The sequence below is a fragment of the Haliaeetus leucocephalus genome, unplaced genomic scaffold, assembly GCF_000737465.1.
Source record: "Haliaeetus leucocephalus isolate CR32 unplaced genomic scaffold, Haliaeetus_leucocephalus-4.0 Scaffold76, whole genome shotgun sequence".
In the NCBI taxonomy this organism is placed as follows: domain Eukaryota; kingdom Metazoa; phylum Chordata; class Aves; order Accipitriformes; family Accipitridae; genus Haliaeetus; species Haliaeetus leucocephalus.
The window spans coordinates 2,278,104-2,298,449 of NW_010972512.1; the positions used below are offsets into that span (position 1 = coordinate 2,278,104).

The 20,346-nt window shown below is 40.5% G+C and overlaps 1 protein-coding gene across 1 annotated transcript in view; it reads right to left on the reverse strand.

Moving 5' to 3' along the window:
• The window catches only part of DNM3 (dynamin 3), a 185,051-nt gene that overhangs the window by 32,623 nt on the left and 132,082 nt on the right, over nucleotides 1-20,346 (reverse strand). The window contains exons 16-17 of the mRNA XM_010582141.1: nucleotides 18,319-18,430; nucleotides 14,404-14,415 (exon numbers count right to left, since the gene is read on the reverse strand). Coding sequence (XP_010580443.1) covers nucleotides 14,404-14,415; nucleotides 18,319-18,430 — 124 coding nt within the window. The remainder of the gene's footprint in view (nucleotides 1-14,403; nucleotides 14,416-18,318; nucleotides 18,431-20,346) is intronic.

The window sequence follows — 20,346 nt, forward strand, 5'->3', positions numbered from 1 at the left end:
CCAGTATAAAAATGAAAAGACCTGAAAAGGAAAACCAGTCAGTGGCCAGGCAAGCAGCAAAGGAGCCACAGGGGAAAGACTGGGTCTGGAATTGCAGGCTATATTTTGGGGTGCAATTTACTGATAACACCAAAGGAGAAAATGCTGTGTCACAGAAGCGTGAATTACTGCTTTCAGCTCCTCATGGCTGTCATGGGCAGTTTCTTGTCATCCAGACCAGAGCAGGGCTAAACCTAAGTCCCTGGCCCCAAAGCTTGCTATTTGACAAGATGATTTCCATTGGGTTCCTCAGAGCAAAGTATTTTGGCTACTAAGCTTTCACAGACAAAGTTCTTCCACTCTTGTACCAACTGTCTCAGGTGAAATAAAACTCAGTGTATCGTTATCATTCTTTCCTAACCAGGACAGGAGATGTGAAGGGAAGCAGTGAGGGAATAAATTGCTACCCTCAAAAGAGAAAGATACATTGTGCAGAATCTCCTACAAGTATCATTGATACACACCCATATCCAGTCATCAGCTCCCGGTAACACAACAGGTCCTGCTACTGCCCATGGAGCGGGTGCAGCATCACAGTATGAAGGTATCAGTGCGGTACTTGGGTTTGTGGAACAGCAAGTGCAGTGCCCACACTCAACAAAACGGGAAGCAATGCAAGTACAGGCTTGTTAGTTGAACCATGACTGTATGCAAGGCTTTTGAACATGTTTCTAAAGAAAGACTTGAAATAAAATTAAAAAAAAAAAAAAAAAAGAAAGAAAGATGGCAGAGCATGCCAGACTCAATAAGTTAACTGATTTTCACTTGACAGATCTTTGGTTCAGCAAAGTGATACCCTTAGGAGACTGGCAATTAGGCTTATAAAGATGGGTATTAATGAAAGAATGGTACAGTAAAAAACCTAACAGATAAATAAATGATAACATGGGAAGAAGAACTAGCAGACTTGAAGGATTTCACCATCGGTGTCCAATGGATCAGTCTTACTGAAATAAAATAGCATGAACTTGCCAGTTAAATTTCTTTCTGCCCATAACACAAAATTGTGAGGTACTGTCAACCCAATGGGGGATGGAACAGTGTCCTGGAAGACACGGATAACTTCAAGGATTGGAAAAACAGAAACAGGATAAAATAATAGTTATATTCTGACAGACTAATGACAGCTGTTACGCTGGACAGGGAGCTCATGAGTTAGCAAAATCAAAGGAAAAGAAAGCCCAAACACCTCTAACTAAGCATCAGATAATTCTGAGACACTGGTATAATGTGGCCATGAAAAGACCAAATGCGTTGGTAGTCTCTGTTATGAGCAATTCGGGTCCAATACAGGGAACACTGTGCTATGTGCCTTCTGGGGAAAGATAATGCTTTAGATTTCCCTTGTTTCCAGGGTTTCTGCACTATTTCCTTAAGATTGAAATGAAACTGCATGGCCAGAACAAGAAGATTTTATCACAATAGCATTGAATCTGCTTTTCAGCCTCCACAGGGTAAAGCACTGGAGTCTTTCAGAGCCCTAGACAGTTAAACTGAAATAGCTCTGCATCTTATATGAACTATATGGCTCTCTTCCTCCCTCCCCCACAAGGTCCTTGTCCATGTTCCAAACCATACTCCCTTGCCTCCAAGCTGGAAAGGGCTCTGCAGCAGCTCTCCCATTAAGCTGGGGAGTATATCTGGGAGAAAAGAGCAAAGATATTTGGTTAGTGGTCTCCAAAAACTCCCATGCACAAACTGATCGACCCAAAGGTGTTTCTGCTTCTTACTGGGCCTGAGAAAAGAGGAATGTGGCCTTTGGAAAAGACATTTCTTAAGAAGCCACCAGGCATGGAGACTGTTGTTTGACCACTTTCTTCAGTGGGGGCTGGAGAAGTACTGCATGTTCCACAGGCCTGTGCAGAGCAATTTAGGGAGCCTGGTCAGACTAGAGTAGAGAAGCAGTGTAAGAAAACAATTCCTGCCCTTCCAAGCATGATTTTTCCCCATTCCTGTCTCCAAACTGGAGGATCAGTCCTCTGAATCTTCACTTTCTACGGGCTTCTATGTAGGGAGGAGAGGGGCCTGGCCATAAAGAGCGATCTGAACGGCAGGAGGAGTAAACAGAAACTGTCACTCTCCGTACAGTGAGCTGGTCCCATGGGTTGACTTGTCACCTTCTGTCACCCTTCCAGAAGCCTTCGCCCAACTTGGTAAGAGGGCATGACCCTTGTGTGAGAAGACCAGGCAGCGGAAAAGGCAGGTAAATGCTGGCTGAAGATCTTGATCACATAGGCTGCTGCTTACAGCTTCCATGTAATGGAGAAGGGAAGGAAAAAATTTATCTGAGATCCTAAAATTAACATTAAAATTGATAAAAGCAAGTTGGACTGGACCCTTGGTACTCAGTATCACACCTGAGACAATCACCATGTCAGTGACTAGTCTCATCTAACAGAAGGTTGCTTTAGAATTATTGGAGGATCAAATGACACAGTTGAGGATCTGCTACTCTGGCTAAATCTCCACATCTGTCTAGTGAAAACTCTTGGGGTGTTTATCAGAAGGGGAATGGTAGAAGGGGGTGAGAGGGAGGTGAGCTCTTTAAAATATAATTTATTTTCTGGCTACCTTCCTTTCATAAGAAAAAAAAAAAAAAAACAAACTTCAGCTTAAATTACAGGCATGCAGACAAGCGCTCTCAGCACCAGAAATTCATCCTACATGTTGATTAATAGTCAAACTATTAGAGCTTTAGCATGAAAAATGGGCTAGGCTTCAACTGAAGATTGCCTGTAGCTAATGATGCAGTGGAATGAACTTTCATTCCAGCTAAACCATTCCTGTTCCTGTAAAAATAAAGAAATCCAATCTTGGGTTATGAAAAAGACTCAAAGAACTCTGCATACTTCTTGGCTTAAAATAATGGCATGTATTTTAACAAATCTGCATATACGGGATATGTTACCCGTGAAGTTAAACATACATATAATTACATACATGTACACGCAGACTATAAATATCTGAAGTGAGGTCAGGGAGCGGAAGAGAAGTTGGTGACCATAACCTAGAATTTCACATGTACAAGTGCATTGCAGAGTTACTAGATTTTAACACAGCTCCTGTCTCAGGCTAAAAAAAAAATAAAATGTAATAAAAAAAACACCAGGAGGAAGTGCAGCGGGCTGTATAGCATCTGCCTGGCAAGGCTGCCTGACATAGGCAGGACTTGCCCGGAGATCTCCCTGTGGTTCAGCCCCTGGCGCCATCAGTTGGGCTTGAAATCAAAAGCAGTGGAAGGAGGTAATTAAAAGTGACTCTGCATCACTCCACTGGCAAAAGACGACTCCACTGCAGCCACCGAAAAAGGGTGAGAAAGGATTCAGGGGTATGTAAGAGAAGGCATGTGTCTCTCTAGGTTTAGCAATTTCCATTATGGAAATACAGCACTTTACAGCTTTTAACCTTTATGCCGCTGAAGTTGAATATCAACTTTTTGTTTTAATTTCAGCACATAAAATGCAAACTCCAGTTTGGCTTATGTCAACAGCATATTCTCCTTAAGCCACAAGTAAGGTGCGGAGTTGCAAAAGCACCACAAAGTAGAAAGCTGAGAAGTGGAATCGCACACAGATAGTGATTGCCACCAGCACTTCTGCTGGCTAGACCAGCGATTTTCAAGACTATGCAACTTGGAGAGGGTGCAGGGGAAGGCCACAAGGTTCAAACCATCCTGTTGGCCACAGGAACAACAATTAAAAGAAATTAAGAGAAAAGTCAGACCCCAGAAGGAGCAGAAGACACTGTGTTCCAACTGTAACCAGCTGAAGGAAAGTTTATATAAAAACAGTCACTTGGTTAAGTGACTCATAAGGAAAGAATCCCTAAGCTTTCTTCAGGGAAACCCCAGTAAATAACATGTCTAAAAACACATGAAGATGGTGTTGTCTGTTCCGTTACGATACTCAGTCCACATGATAAAACCTTTGGCAGCAGGACAACCTATTGAGCCCAGTTCTCTTTGGGAAACCCAAAAAACAGTTAAGAACTGCTGTGGCTGCTTGCGAAGTCTGCCTCATATTCTAGCTCTTGTACGACATGTCTAATGCAAACTGGGAAGAAATGTGAAAAGAATGCTTTTTGTTACAGCATTGGAGGGTGCTCCTCTGTTGACTACATGCAGTTGTACTCTCAAGATATATAAATGCCTGGATTTCAATACATTCTGCATCTTTTATAACTAAGTGTTATGGATTCAAATATCCTGCTGTACAACACCCAAAGAAACTGAATGAAAAGCTTGCTGCGTGCACAGCCTCTCTGGAATATGTTATCAGACACACAGCAGGCTGTGCAAGAAATAGTCCTCTATCCAAAGAAGGGATGGATATAACTTGCAATGTATAACTTCTTTAGCTATGGGGGTTTTTTTCTTTCACTTTCTTTCTTTTTCTTTTTCCTTTTTTTTTTATTTTTTATTTTTAAATTAGCACAACATTTTGGAAGCAAGTTGTGTTTTTAAGCATATCTTCCAGCAAAGAGACTTTAAACTCAGTAAAGTAAGTTCATAAAAATAAGAGAAATTACAGTGGTTTCCAAACAAATGACCAGATCTGAACACCGTGACGCCTGAACTTGGACTGACTAAAAAACTCTACTGTTGGACATTCCAGGTAGGAATATTAACAAAAGCATTTTGTGTCAAGCAGAGCTTATGTTCTGTAGCAAAGTCGCTTAGTTTTTGAAGATGTCCAGGAGGACAGAGTGGAAACTTGGTAGCAACTTTTTAGCAATTTTACCTCCCTCTCTAATGAGTTTTTAGCTTGTTAAGTGTGAATGTGGACATTTTAATTTGCACTGGAAACCTCCTCTGCCCAAAGTTATTCCTTTTCATACCAAACATAACGTGTTTTAGTTTATGCTGCTCCCCTTATTTTCAGCTGCTGTAGATCCATAGCAGACTCCAGAAATTTTCCAGGACTTAGCCAGAAACTTGTCAAGGAAAAAATTGAAGGTTGGAAGCATTGAAGAGTCATTCCCAAGGGACTGTGGAGTTACCATAGTAAAGCAGTGTTGTACCAAAATGCTCAGCAACAAAAGAGGCAGCATCACTGATATTTGAACTGTAATTTTCCATTGTCAGCTGGGGGTTGAATTTAGAAGGAACAGGGTATTTGTGACAATCTTTCAGGTATTTGTGACTATCTGTAAACTCAGGTAGATAGCTTAATGCTCTTCTATATATGATGAAATATAATTTATAAAAAATTATGAAAGAGCAGCCTAAAGGCCACCAATACTGAAGAAGCAAGAGCTTTGCACAGAAAAAAATGTAGCTGCAAGTAAGATATAAGTAACTGCTTTAAAACATGAACATCTTTTAGGTCAAGTAAACCATTCCAACATCCGAAATGGAAGATTCAACTACAAAGACCATAGGCAGGAATGAAAACCCAGCAATGCACAAAAGAGGAACAGGTCACACTAAGAAGTGCTGCATCCTTTTATCTTTCATGGAATGGCAACCTTCCTGAGCCTTACCAGAGAAAAGATGTGTATTTAAGTACTCCATTGTAAATTTGAGTTCCCTTGCTCTACTGTCATGTTGCCCATAGACAATTACCTAGGAACCTGGCACTCAGGACAGCTGAGCTTTTGCTTCCAAGGACCCACTGTCTATGAAGGCAGAGTGAAGTAGTCTACAGTCAAGAGATCAAGACTTGGAAGGAATAATCACAGATTATTCTAGACACAGATCCGTAGAAATACATGCAATTCCGCAGTGGGATCCCATCAGAAAAGATCTGAATTTTGATGGGAAAATGTTGATACTTGTATACCCTAAAGGAAACCCATTCAGTGTACCTGAGCAAAGACACCAGGGTTCTTCAAAAACACACACACACACACTCTCACTCTGTCTTGGGTAAAATCCTTTGAAACAAAAGGATGGAGAACTTCATATGCATGCTTAACATCTAGGCTAGTTCACAAGGATTACTGATTTTAAATCACTTAACAACTGACCCAACAAAAACACTTGAGCAAATTTCCAATCATACTTTAAGCTGAGATGCTTCCACCAGGTAAGGATGGACACTTAAATGAACTAGTGTCAAATTTTAGAGATGAATTGAAGACAGTCTGGTAAAGAAGCAGAACAGAAGGATTAATCACCACTTGTTCTTAAAAGACAGGCAGAAAGAAATCCCTGCATACGCAAAAGATGTTGAGAAGGGGTATTTTTAAAGAATGAAAGATGAAGACATCTTGCCAAACCTGCTCCAAACCACTTATAATACTGCTTTCTCAGGCTTGAAGAGAGAACTCCTGTGAAAGAAATCATGCTCCTTCTTTACAGAATTCGTTAGTAACAAAACAATCCTAAATCCCATGTCCTCTGCTAGTCAGACCAATGACAAACAGGTAGTTTGCCTCAAGAGCCTCTGTTTCCAGAGGCACTCAATGGCTAGTGACAAACCTTTAACAAAAACCACAGACAGGACACTGTTCTGTAATTATCCATCGATTCTAAATTCGCTCACGTCATTCTTTGACTGCAAGGAACCATGTTTTTACTCTAAGTTTGTAAAATGAGATCCTGGTCCACAACTGCAGCTTCTAGACAAATAGTATCTATTCACAGTATTAAAAACAGCTGCTGGAAAGGCATCATGCTGTGGCTTACAAAAGAAACTGTACAAATAAGATGGAACTAAATAAAAGAAATACAAAATGGGGCAAAAATCACAGCCTCAATCAGACAATGCCAGGACTGGTTCTAGGAAAGGAGAACTTTATTTTAGCAGAACACTAATCAGACTACAGAAAGCACAGAAAAAACAACAGTCCCCTAAAAACATACAACACTAAGGACAACACACCCACTCACAACGGGTGAAATTCTAACTCTCTGGAAGCTGATGCCATTGACTTCACCATACCCATTTTCCAGCCTTTCCATGACCTAGACTGGTTGCAATTAAACAATTTCTGAGCACGTCCATTCACTCATCAGGTTAAGAGGTATTTCCTGCAGAGCAGTATATAACAAAGAGCACAGGTAGAGAGTTGATTTTTTCAAACTATTAAAGACAAGTGAAGGACAACCTTCCTAAAGCAAGAGCCTCGATTTTCACCATACCAAGGGCAATACAGATGGTAAGGATTGCAGACAATGCTGTATTTTGTTCTCACTGTTAGCCTTAGTTTTAACTTTTTAATCATCAGTGAGCCCTTAACCAGAAGCCATTGCTCTGGACATAAAGAAGTCCTACAAATGAGGGTAGGAATTTACCTTTGCATAGGACATTGGTTACTTGTACCTACATACAGAGACATACACTGGCCCACATATAAATATACCAACTCTAGTTCACGTATAAACCCACAGCTCTAGACACCAACACATTTGAGGCTGCCTGCTGGTATCATTGTTCATAGAGCTAGACCATTAGCGATATCGAAGCCCTCAGCTGAGGAACAGCAAGGAACTATGCCCATAGAGCTCCTTGGTGCACAGAGCTGGCATGAGAACTTCTCATCTCTTGCGCGTTTGCAGCCATATCTTGGGCCACAGGTGATGTGAAATAGAGGTTGAGCTATTTGAGGATGCCTGACTGTACGCAGCTGCAAAAGTGCATAAAAGGGTGGCCTCTGCCATTTTTTTCACTGCCCTGACAGCAAAGCTAAGGACAATCTCGCTCACAGTGCTTCTGAGAATTTGCTATCTGAATCAGCCAGATAACCTTTAATAACTATAAATTAGATTTATGGTACAGCAGTTGTTTCCAGACCATGGTCCTGAGCAACTACAGACTACTTCTACACAGCGTCTGCAGAACACAGCTAGGGACAACTGGCCTGTGACTGGAAAGGCTTCTATTCATTATATGGAGGTTCCTGCTGCCACTAGAAAATGTCTAGGTCTGCAAATGAAGCAGAGTTTTAAACTATCAAAGTACAATTGAACGCCAAATTACATTGTGTAAGACTAATTTTTCTCATGGACTTTATCTTCCATGCTCTGGGTTAGTATCTTTAGGTGATTTCCCTAAATGCCCTTAGGTATGCTGCCACCCAGTACAGAAACCCCAACTGTTCAACAGGTCAAGATAATATTGTGCAACAAATGTGACTGGAAGGTTTGAATATCTGCTATTTAAAGGGTCTGATATGGGGCTGACACCATGTGTAACAGCTCATGGTAACTTTGCATCCACCCACCACCGAGCTTATACCTACCTAAATAATTTAACATATGTTATTTGAACTTAGTAGCACATTCAGTGACATGTAATTCTCTCTCTGAGTTACAGATAACTTGATTATAAAAGAGGAAAAGCAGAGGTTGTGTTTAAAAGAGAAAGAATGCAAAGGAAACAGAGTAAGACCACTTCTTTCTCAGCTGCAGGAACAGGGGTTTCAGGAACAAGGATATGAAAGTCACCAAAGAATTGCACTCATCAAACACCACAAAATGTCCATAGCCAGCTCTTCCTAGTGGGAAATCCCAATTCTCCAAAATCAGCGCAATCGGTAGGTCAAGTGTCACACAATACAACAAACAGAAAAGGACGGGGAAGACATCAGTTAATCAAAGGCCACAATGGATCTGGGAAACAGGTGGGACAGGACCTGAGGAGTGACCACAGAACAGGAACACATGACATCATGGAAGGAGAGTTATATGAGTGAGAATGCAGCTCCAGAATGGAGGATTTTACACCCAGAACATGGGACTTGAGTCTGACTCCGCATATGGAAAGTAATTATAAACCTATCTCCACAGAAAAAAATAGGTAGGAAAGGTTAAAGAAATCCAGGATGAACTATGTATCGGACTAGACATTGTGTATCTTAGTTTTTGTCCAAAACAGAGTCAGGGAGAACAGCATTCAGTTTCTCCTGATCATCTTGTTTTCCCTTGTAAATGAGAAAAAAGAAGTGTCTGGCCGTTCACCAGCTGCCCTCCACCCTCATGTCCAATGACTACATTTCCTGTTACACTGTAAATGCTATGGAAGGGTGAGCCTGGTGACATTTTTGGCAGGAAAAAAGTCTTTCAAATTTTTATTTACTCCCTATTACTACTTGGGAGTAGGTTTTTGTGCAGTTACTGACTTGGAAGACAAGGAAGATATTTTAGGGTCATCCCAAAGCCTTGTGGTACCTGTGAGTGTGTTCCTCCTTCTGTTCAGTCCCCATCCTGGGTGACCCCATACTGTTGCACTAAAGTGCCAATCAGACCTTCCTGACCGCAGCTATTCTGAGACCTGGAGAGACAGGGACTCCAGCTGCAGGTATCAGCCTGGAGTCCAAAGGACCTTTGCGGCAGAGGTTGGTGCAGCACAGTCCAGAAGCACCTTCCACTCCGCCAGCCAGCTCTCAGTGCTCATTGACCAGGGCTGGGAAAGCATCCTTAGAGGTTGGCCACCTTCACTGCCTTTCCCAGGGCAATTCTCACTGTATGTCCAGAATGGGGCTGACGCTCACACTCCATAATCTGAAACTTCACAACCAAAGAGTTTCCACCTTTCTGTAGAGCTTCAATGAAATCTTTCATCAGAGTGGAAGTGGTGCAAAAATTGGCTGTGCCACAAAGAATGAAGAATTTAAAAATATTTTCAACATGCAGATGCCTTGCCAAAAGCACAGTAAAGAGCCCACCATGAATACATTACAGAAATAAAAGATGTTTGCTCATTTCTAAAGTTCCTGGAGTTTGCTTAATGTCAGCAGTCCCACTTAATAGCAGAAATGTAAAACCCTGTGACAGCTATTGAACCCCCAACCCCTGATAGGCAGTTACCAGCTTCGCCAGGACTGGTTTTGAAATCGTTCAGTCCGTTAGCCTGCATCTTGTTACAGTCAGTGCAACTGATGCAATACCATGAACCTCTTTTTCCCTGTACATTTTTAACTCTCTCATGCTGGTAATTATTTTACTCGTACAAGAATATAAACCAGGGCTGCTCTGTTTCTCGGGGAACATTGGGGGGAGCAAGGTTGCATCTAGTTTTTGTTTGAACTAGTAAATATTTAGGAGAACAAGATAGTTTTTATCTGAAACATGTTTTCACATCCTTGAAACAGCTAGGCAGTAAGAAAGGGACTGAAAAACAGCCTGCCATTTCCTTTCCTCCCTGTATTTTGGACTGCTTTTGACCCAGCATGTGTGCGCATGCACGCTCACTCGCTTGGTCTACTCTTTTACACCGTGACTTCATTGTAAAATTCAATTCATCTGTTCAAAGCAATGACTGAAACACTGTCTATAAAATTATGGCATTTTTCCACTTAAAAAAAATACTTTAACATTTCTTCATTTACAAGTTATTTTTAAACCTAGTTGGCCTTAAGCCAATTTTAGTCATAACTGAAGTGGATTCTTCTTTTCCTAGAATTCAATGCCTTCCGTTTTTTAAAATATATTAGTTTAAAAAAAAAAAAAAGTAAAACCAGCACAGTTTACACTTCTGTCGACACCGTTTTACCCTCTGATGTATCAGCACAGTTTGCTTTTCAACTTACTACTAGGCAACAAACCCAAACGAGTCTTTACTTTTTCTAGTTTAGGAACGTAACTTGAACACAGACTTTAGGAATCGCAGAGCAGAACCACCTACTTTCAGTTTGAATCTGGCTGGGGCACTCGTAGAGCATCACCACAGCCAGTAACTGGCTGAGTCAGAGTTTATGTCTCAGAGGTAATTGAAGACCCTTCAGAAACATGGCTGAATTTGAAAAAGAAAGCATCAGAGCCTTATTACAATGCAAAGATACATATGGCTTCTGGCACTGTATCCACAATTTACATGTCAATAGCCAAGCATGAAATAGATGAACTGAGAGAGCTGTTGTCATATATGTAGGTAGAATGAGTATCCTGACTTCACTAAGTTTCCATTTTCCAGGACTGTCTCAAGAGACAGTAGGACATCTGGTCTTCTTAATGAAGTAGCTGATCTGGAATCTGGGTTTAGTAAAACTACCCCCCCTCAAAAAAAAAAAAAAAAAAAAAAAAAACTTGAATCTAAGCAATTAATATGTCACCAAGAAATATTTTAAAGAATAACATGCAAACTGACCTGGCAGTGAGAGTATTTTCCTTCTCCTTTCAAAGGGAATTCTGTTTTTCCCAAGAGAAAATTCAAACTAAATTACACTAACTGACTTTACATTCAGTGAATGTTCACATGCACAGTAGTATCTGCACTGTGACAACTCCACTAACTGAGATGTGAATATAGGATTTATAAACTTCAGATCTACATGTTTTGTATAGGGTATCAGCAAGCAGTAATGCAAAATAATTAGAAGGTAAGAACTTTGTTGTCACCTTATCCACAAAAAGTAATTTAATTGGATTTTTATTTTCCAAGTTGAATTTTCTCAAGTCTGAGCTCAGCATTAAAGTGTTTGATCCTTCAAATTAAGCAGAAATGATTGGCTAACTCAGTGCTTAAGGAAGACAAAGGAAAGGTGAATTTTCTGTATTAAAAAGTGTCACTTTGGTTTTGGGGGTTTTTTTTGTTGTTGCTGTTTTACTGCTTGGCTGCCTAGAGATTTGGAACCAAAATTCCATAAGGACAGAGCATCTATCTAATCTTTTAACCTAACAATTGTAAAGCATACTGAAGATGGACTTCTTGAGAAATGTTACAGGTTTCGCTGTTGTTTTCAAACAGCAGGCTCTGGAGGGCTGTTTGGGGGGGATTTTTTTTTTTTATTTTTAAATGAGGGTGATGAAGATGCACAGGGGAGGAAGCAAATTCACAATGGTGGATTAAGACACTCAGAAGCATTCGGCTCCTCTGTCTTCAGTACCTGGACTGAAGCTACAATGCTCTGCGCAACTCTGCGCAATGCCCCACTCTTTCTCTGCGCAAGGCTGCGGAGTGGAGTTCAGTTTTAATATTAGTAAAATGTGGCTTGCCAACATGTGCTTGCTGAATGAGGTAGGTCTCCATTACCTCATTCTACACGACCCTTTTACAGATTTTATCCAACAAAGCTTTTGAAGATATATTTATCTTTAACCATGTGAGAAATCTCACTTACGTTAATGATTGTGCAACAATAAAAAGTGAAAATAAAAATGATTAGTAGCCCTCTGATGATTATAAACCCTCTTCACTTCCCTTCCCCCCCTTTTTCTTAGGAACTCATTACTCCAATGTTTATTTTTACTTTTGTAAATCTAAGAGTGCAAAGCTGAAGGCAGAGGTATAAAAGCAGCCACAATTTGAATGGGTGGGTGGGTATGGGATCTTTACATATGTACATACGACATGATCCATGGTATGAATGCCACACTGGGCACCACTAGCAGGAGGGTTACAGCTCTGCTAGCTACCCAGTAATTCTGTACCAGGACAGTAAGGAGGGATTATGCAGCTTTGCAGCATAAAGCTGCATAAGAAGCTTTGAGAAACCATCATCATCCTCAATTTGCTGTTCTCCTCTCCCCCCGACCCCTTCTCAAAAACTCTCGTCACCTCTCAGGTTTACCCATTTCATTTTCCATGCCACTAGGTCCAGTAATCTCAAGGTGTTTGTGGGGTTTGAGCCCCTGCAGGCAGCTGCACGTTAATTCTATCTGTGTAATTGGGATAACGCAATCTCCAGAATCCAGCATGAATGACCGGTGTGAAAGAGAGGGGAGGGACACAGATGAAGATACAAGAATCCTTACAAGGAACTGGGTCCAAAAGAAAGACCAGGATGATGGTTTTCTGGATATTTCTTTTTGAGTTACCTTCTGGCTGACAGCCCAGGCCAGAGCAAGAACGTTTCTGCACCTACAGCAAGAACTGCCCTTTGCTCAGAGTGAAAGGAGAGCTAACAGCTCCACCAACCCTCACATCTCACAGGTTTCTCCTATGTGTGCTTACGGGTATCCTGCCTTATGCTAGCAACTAACGCTATGTCAGATGCTACCAGTCCTGACCTCCCTGGGGTGCCCCATAGCTCAGGTCTCTGGAGAACACAGCTGGTCCCTGCAAGTCCTGCCCAACAGATTCTGTTTCTGCCAGCCCCAAGAGCTCTTTGGTGCCCCATCTATCTCCATTTCCCTTGACAGAGCATCTACAGTCTAACCTCTCTCCTCTGGAGATCAGATCAGCATCTACTGCAGCAGCAAAGCCTTAAGTCAGCATATCATAAAGAAACATTATAAACATTACCTTGACATTTTAGTGTACACAGTTAACATTTACATTTCACACCACCTCCTATGTAAAGTCCCTCTCTCCACGCCATCAATACACCACTTCTCTTAACCCCTCCCCACCCAACATTAAGAGCCCTTTTTCTCAGGCAGGCCAACAAACCAGAAGATTTTTGGTGCTTCTGAGCCTGGCTACTGTGGAGACAGAAGTGGTCAAAAACTTGCTAAAAATACAAAAATTAAAAGCAGACAAAATTTGCCAACCTCCAGAACATTTAAAACCCACCTGGGTCTTTCCCAAATACCCCAGAAATGCTTCAAGCTCACAATGAGACTCTACAGGCAGTATTTGAGGGGCTGCTTTCAACATTTGCTATGAAGCATCTTTTGATGCTCCACATACATCTTCCTAAGGGTTAATATACCAAAACAGGAAGGGGGGGGAGGGGGGGAAGCACAAAAGCTGTATAACTTCTTTCTGTGGTATGACATATTCTCTCTGCATCATATTCCAAAGTGTGAGATGTGCAATTTCCATTCTTAAGCTCAGTAAAAATGGCATGAAAAAGTACTAACTCTGGGAACTGCTTCATTATTAGTTTATCAGATCAACATCAGCAAAACTGTCTTTTTATGTGCTGCTTACTTTAAAAAAAAACCCCGACCACGCATATTTCAGTTCTCCCTCTCCACACCCCACACCCTTCTGCTGCTGTCCAGCTGGAACACATCAAGGGTCTAGAAGCCAAGTCAAATGTTGACCCCACCCTCCTCCATCCATTTTAAGGCACCTTCAAAGCCAGTACACTGATCTAGTTCAGCTTAGCCAACAACGCCAGCAAATCTGTTATTTAAGACTTTAGTGCTGGGTTTTTATAACTGCCCATTAATACAAGCTTTGATGTATGGTCAAAAAATCCAGCTGTAATGAGTTTCATCAGACTGTAGTAACCTTTCCTCAGAAGGTCTTTATTACTATACCTTCATAATCTTTGGTCCCAATACTGTTTTTTAGCATCATTCTTACTGAACCACCTTAAAAAACAACACTTAACACATCTCCTTCCCCAAAATTAAAACAAAGAGCCATTAATAGTTTTCTAGAAGACACTTTTGCATCCACATTTTTAAGAGGAGTTTGCTGTTAAGAGCATGCAGGCAATAGTTGCGTGAACCAAAAGAGAAACCAGTTTTCCTGACAAAACCCTTGAGATGGGATACAAAAGGATTTTGTAATAGGACAAACAACTTACTCTGTTGTTCCCCTTTGCAGGACGCAGCAAGGAGGAAAGAGGGAAAAAAAAGAAATATTAGATACATTTATTTTACATGCATTCAGTCTAACTCGTACAGTTCTGGAAACAGCTCAAACCAAATGAGGAAGTGACTCAAAGAACATTCACTGAATCCTTTAGTTAGACAGCTTCCAGGGGAGCATAGAACATTCACAAACGATTTAAAATGTTCGGCAAAGTTGTAAATTCACACTGTTTTTCAAAATTTCCTCTCTACACAAACATTCTCATTCCACTTTTGCTTCCTTCAGGGTAAATCAGGAGCAGCTCCTGGGAAGTTGGTGGACACAAACACAAGGGAGAAGAAAATGAGGCCTGAAATGATCTAGGGATGGGACGGAAGCCAGAGGGACTTTCATGCGTTGGTAATGCTGAACTTCCAGTACGCAAAGCAACCCACTAAACATGTCTGCTTACCCTTGCATGACAGCCACTCCCTACGACATGCCAATGACTGGAAAGTTTCATGATCCAATGCTTTTTAAAAGCAAATATTGAACTTTCAGATTAGTAATAAAAATACGGAGGAGATGCCATTAGGGGAGAGGGGAAAAGGAATGGGTGGTGCTAGCAAGGTGAAGTGTGCAGAGCAAGTTACGACAAACATCTGTGCTATTATTTTTTTTTTAATTGTGAGTTTTGCCATGAGCTGGCATGAACAGAGTATATTATACAGTGGGAAGTCAGCCAAAATAAACACCAGCCTGCAGTTGAGAAATACAGTCTGGAAAGGTTAGTCACAAAGTTGTAGTCATTTTTTAAAAAAGGAGGGTTTTGGATGCATCAGTCCAGAAACCCAGCAGTAAAGTCAGCTGGTAAATGGATATCCCGTTTCAAAGTGAATTGGCCACAGTGTGATTTATATCAAGCAAGCTGACTTGCATATGGGTTGGAAAAATAAAAACACTGATTCATTGCTATCTGGGTGGCTGTCAAAGCCCACGTCCTGACAAAAGCAAACCTCCTGGGGGAAGGAGGTGACTTGGCAAACTGCAGAAGAATTCGGGGGCTCGTAGAGCAACATTGTGGGGTGATTAAAGATAGTTAACAAGAGAGTGAATATATGAATGTGAGTGTGCATCCCCATGTGCAGAGGGCAAGGGAAGGCAGGCAAAATGAATCGAGGAAATGGAGGAATGGGGTGATATCTGGCCTTTAATTTTTAATATATTAATGAGATCTGTTTAGGCAAAAAGAAAAAATACAAATCAACAACCTTGTACTTAGCTTACAGGATTAAATTAGTAATAGAGACTTCATATTAGTGGCAGTAAGTACTGAGCCCCATCACCACTGTAATCACACAATTTTAAGTAGCACTACTAAAAAAAAACAACAGAAAAATTAATATTCTTAGTTGGCAGATTTGCCCCTGGTGAGAATTCAGAACAAATCTCTTTAATTCAATGACAAATTCCTACTTTTCCTGCCACTACAGAAGGAACCCAGCTAGGGGCAACTGCATTGGGTTTTCCATCAGTGTCCTTGTACGCGAGCAGCAGAACTGTTAATGAAAGCACACAGCTTAGTTTTCAAATTCCAGGCTGCGCACACTGCTCTGGCAGTTACAGAAAGCAGGCCAGCTTCACCACTGCAATACTCCAGGTTTACAGCACTATTAATCTATTTTTCATTTCTAAGCAGCAGTTTTTCTACTTCTGGTGCCAAAGCCTTGGATACTCAAAGTTACCAGCTGTGACTCGCACATGAAAAAGAGCGAGAAGGTCAGTCTGGGAAGGGGCTAGGGTACTTCTTTGCCTTTTTAACTCTGGGATCACAGAGCTGTGGGGAAGCACTGAAGTAAATGCAAGTTCCTGCCATTTCCTGGCAGTCTCTCTTACATAAAAACAAGGTCTCTAAATCTTCGAAGGAGAATAAAAGACTGGGGGAGTGTCTCTAAAACTATCTTATATTGTCAGAGGAAGGTGTGAAACTGAGGAGTATGCACGGGATTTTAATGAAACGCTGCTGATTTTTATTTAAGTTCCACTGGAGCTTCTAAAGTACCCTAGGGCTCGGAGCTTTTGCTCTTCAAAATTCAAAACTTCAACAGCAGACCTGCAATCCACATTCGGACCTCTAGTCCTGTAGGAACAAAGTGCTTTGCAAGACTAGAGTAGCATCAAGCATCTTTCCTGAACAGCTTGATAGACTACTGGGTGAATTTCAAACTACAGGGGTTTGGAACAGTAATATTCACTTTTTCGTAACTTAAAGATAATTCCACCTCAAAGAAAAACTGAATTTTGACTCCCTTCTACTTGTGTCTTTCAAGGAAGTCTCTCATCCTGTGTCTAAGACTCCTTTGACAGACCAACTTTAAACAAAACCAAGAATTCTTTATAAACACATTTTGAATACAAAATATTTTTAGGGGGAAGGGAGAGACAGGAAGACAGAAGAGAAGTTTAGAAATCCAACTAGTCTGTCTTGTTTAAAGATAAAGTAACAGATATATGAATATGATAAACTTGTCACACAGCATACAAGATTAAACCAGAGGCAGCAACAGACTTTTTTGACATCATTATTAAAACCTGAGCAAGGAAAAAAAAAAAAAAAAAAGTATTTTGTTCCTAGTAATTAATTAGGTAACCTCTTGTAACTAATCCTTGTAAAATGACTTCTGATAGTCTTAGGTAGGAACTGATCTACTGGGTCGGGCAACATACTGAAGACTCACCAATTTATTTATTTATTTGTTTATTCATTTTTAAAAGGTAAGGTCTCAGATACCTGACGGGTCTCCTGCTAAATTCATATTTGAACTATTCTTAAAAAATCATCATTAACATCATCACTGTTTATTCCTATAATAATTGGAGAATCCAGCAGTTCAAGGATTCTCTGATTTATCTACTGATGGCAGCCTTGAAACTTGGTATGAAAGACGAAGCTGAGGGTTGTTGGCATGAATAGCAGCCGGAGGAGATGCAGACAGAATTATACTGGAAGCCATGGAGGTATCCCAAGTATAAGGGAAATATGAGGAAGAGAAAGATGAAGAGACAGAAGACAGCACAAGACACTGGACTCAAGGGACCTGGCCTTCCCATGGAAAACAAGCAGGAAGAAGAACAAATTCCATCAAAATCAAAGTATCATTTCTCAGAACAGATCCTCCGCTGAAGGAATCTAGTGGACCAGCAGACTTACTGAAGAAAGGTGAACCACGCATTAGAGAAACTTTCAAAAGCTCAAGTGACAGGTATTTTTGCTATATTCTCTCTGGACACGTTTTCTCAAACCTTCACTTGATATTAAATATCAAAATAACTAAGTCCAAAAAATATGAAATGATAGTTGGGCATATTCTGTTTCCCAACTTTCTGTCTTTTCTGTTAAATTAATAGAGGCTTTTTTACTGTATCCTGTTCAATTTGCTCCACATGATGATTAGCTGAGTAAAACTGCCTTTGGAAAGGTTTAGCATGTGTTTCATACACAAAAAACATGCAGTGGATCAGTAAAATAAATATACATGATTGCCTGGAATGCTTCTGTCAGTTCTGTAATACAGAGCTTGAGGGAATAAACTCTTCAAAGCACATCTTTACCTTAGAAGACATTAATAGAAACAATGAAGCTCAGGAAACCCCAAATTGCTCAACACTTTTACTACACAGATCCAATGAAAAACATTTTGGAAGGTTTGGTTTGTGGGTTTGTTTTTTCTTAATATTGAGGTTTGACGCACAAATTAATCTTAAAATATTTAATTATGAATATTTCAAAATTACCATAGAAGAGTACAATGAAAAGGCTACCATTTCTTGAGATATTTGCAGACATTGTGTTTTCCCAGATGATACAATTGTTTTTTCTGACTCAAACAGAGCAGCTACTGGAAAACTAGTGAGCTGTTTAACTTACTGAGGATTTATCAGGATAGACACCGGCTCGTAGCAGAGATGCCTTCCAGCTATCCACCTCCTCTTGGGAGTCACAGGCTAGCTCAAGGAAACGGTAATCCTTGTAAACATTCCTAGAACAAAGAGCACCACATTGTAAAAGTAGCATTTTACTACACTGTATCACACACACAGCATTTTAAATTAAAAATCCTTTGGGATCAGAAATTACTTGGCAATTGTTTTGGACAACAGAGTTTACGGGACAGGTGCTTGTTTAATAATTACATGGAGTACTTAAAAATATCTTAGAATGCTACAGCACAGCTCTGGAAATAATAATCTGAAAGCACCGTGAAACTACTTAAAATCGATTTTCCAGCTTTTGCCGAAATGGAGCACTTTTAGGAAAAAAAGTCTGTTGTGATGCAGAGGACAAACACATAAGACAAACCAACAAAACTGTATGTCTTGTGAACATTTGCTGCTGTAACCAATAAATATCAAAACAATTAACAATGTAACTTTTCCTGTGTTAAGTCCCTTCAGTGCATTATATACCCGTTTTGGCTTTTAGACATCATCAGTAAAAGGGGAAAGAAAACAATGATAATCAGATATTTAAAAAAAAAACCAAAACAAACCTCTGATGTCTGCTGTCATAGTAAGAAAATTGGGACATGTTTAAATAACACCTCTTGCAGGTAATTCACATAATTAGATAAATATAGGGAATCACTTAATGGAAGAAAAGAGAAAGGAGGAAAAATACGTATGTAGGAAGGTGGTACTTGTAAATTCTTCACTACACAGAACAGATTTTCCCCTTACGGTTTAGCCATTAGTTTCCGAATTCAAATTCTATATACAGACCAGATCGCTGTAAATTTGTCAGCCAACAGTCTTTTTAGGAAAGGCCACAAGCTTAGCTGACAAAGGTTAGGAAACCACATTTTGCTAGATCTTAACAGTTGCACAAGAATCAATCTTCCATCGCAACCAGACTGTTTTCTTTCCTTAGCAAGCTACGGAGAAAGGGGAGTGAGGGTGGAGAAAGGGGTTGATGGAAATTACTTAACTTTCAAAGACAGCAATGACAATGGGTTCTTTGGTTTCCTTATGCAACTACAGAGGTCATTTCTCCCCCATATTTTGAGAAAATCAAATTGAATACACTACAGAACCAGGAAATAAAGCTATTATTATCACTGCCTAGACAAATTTCTTTAGCATTCAGGGACTGCTGGGATTTCACCGTCACACTGCTGGAATACAACTGACTTGATGTAATTCCCACTCGCAGAAGCGCTTCTCCCTTACTAACAGTGTCACCAGACAGGTCCTACCCCTGCTTTTTGGGGCAGTCTCAGGAAACAGATGGGTAGAAAAATTGTTATTGAACAGTAACTGTTCATGCCTGAGCATGAGGGAGCCATGACACCTAATCATTAATTTACCAGCCGTGAAACCACGATATGGCAACCAGAGTACACCCACCTCTGAATAGAGGGAAATCAGGTATTTTTAGCAGGCTTATAGATTGCATTCAAAACTGCAAAAAATAAAGGACATACTCAGATTTCCTTATGTCGGTGACGTAATTCTCACCGATTTCAATGGCTCCATCTGAGCAGCCAGGCAGGCGTGCTCAGAACCGGGCTTGCACTTCTCCTTGCAAGCATCTGGATCAGAGATGCCACTGGAGCATGCTTCAGTGCCGCTCAGGGCAGCACACCTGCGCTTCCTTCCCAAAGAAACCAGCCCGCAAAGGGACAGAGACACTAAAGAGTCAGGTCCCATAGTTTAGGCAAAGCTACTGACAGCATGAATGAGTGAAAGCTCTATGGATTTTTTTTTTATTGATTAGAAATTTAAAAGTAAACCTTTTTCTTCATTGACTCCAAATGTACTAATCCTGCCTTAAGGCAAATAATAGCCTGGACAACCTCCTCGGATGCTGTTATCTTGAACTGATGACAAAACACTTGAATTTTATTCAATTTGCAACATTGTGGAACTCCAAGTCAACATTTACTGAACAAAACAAAGA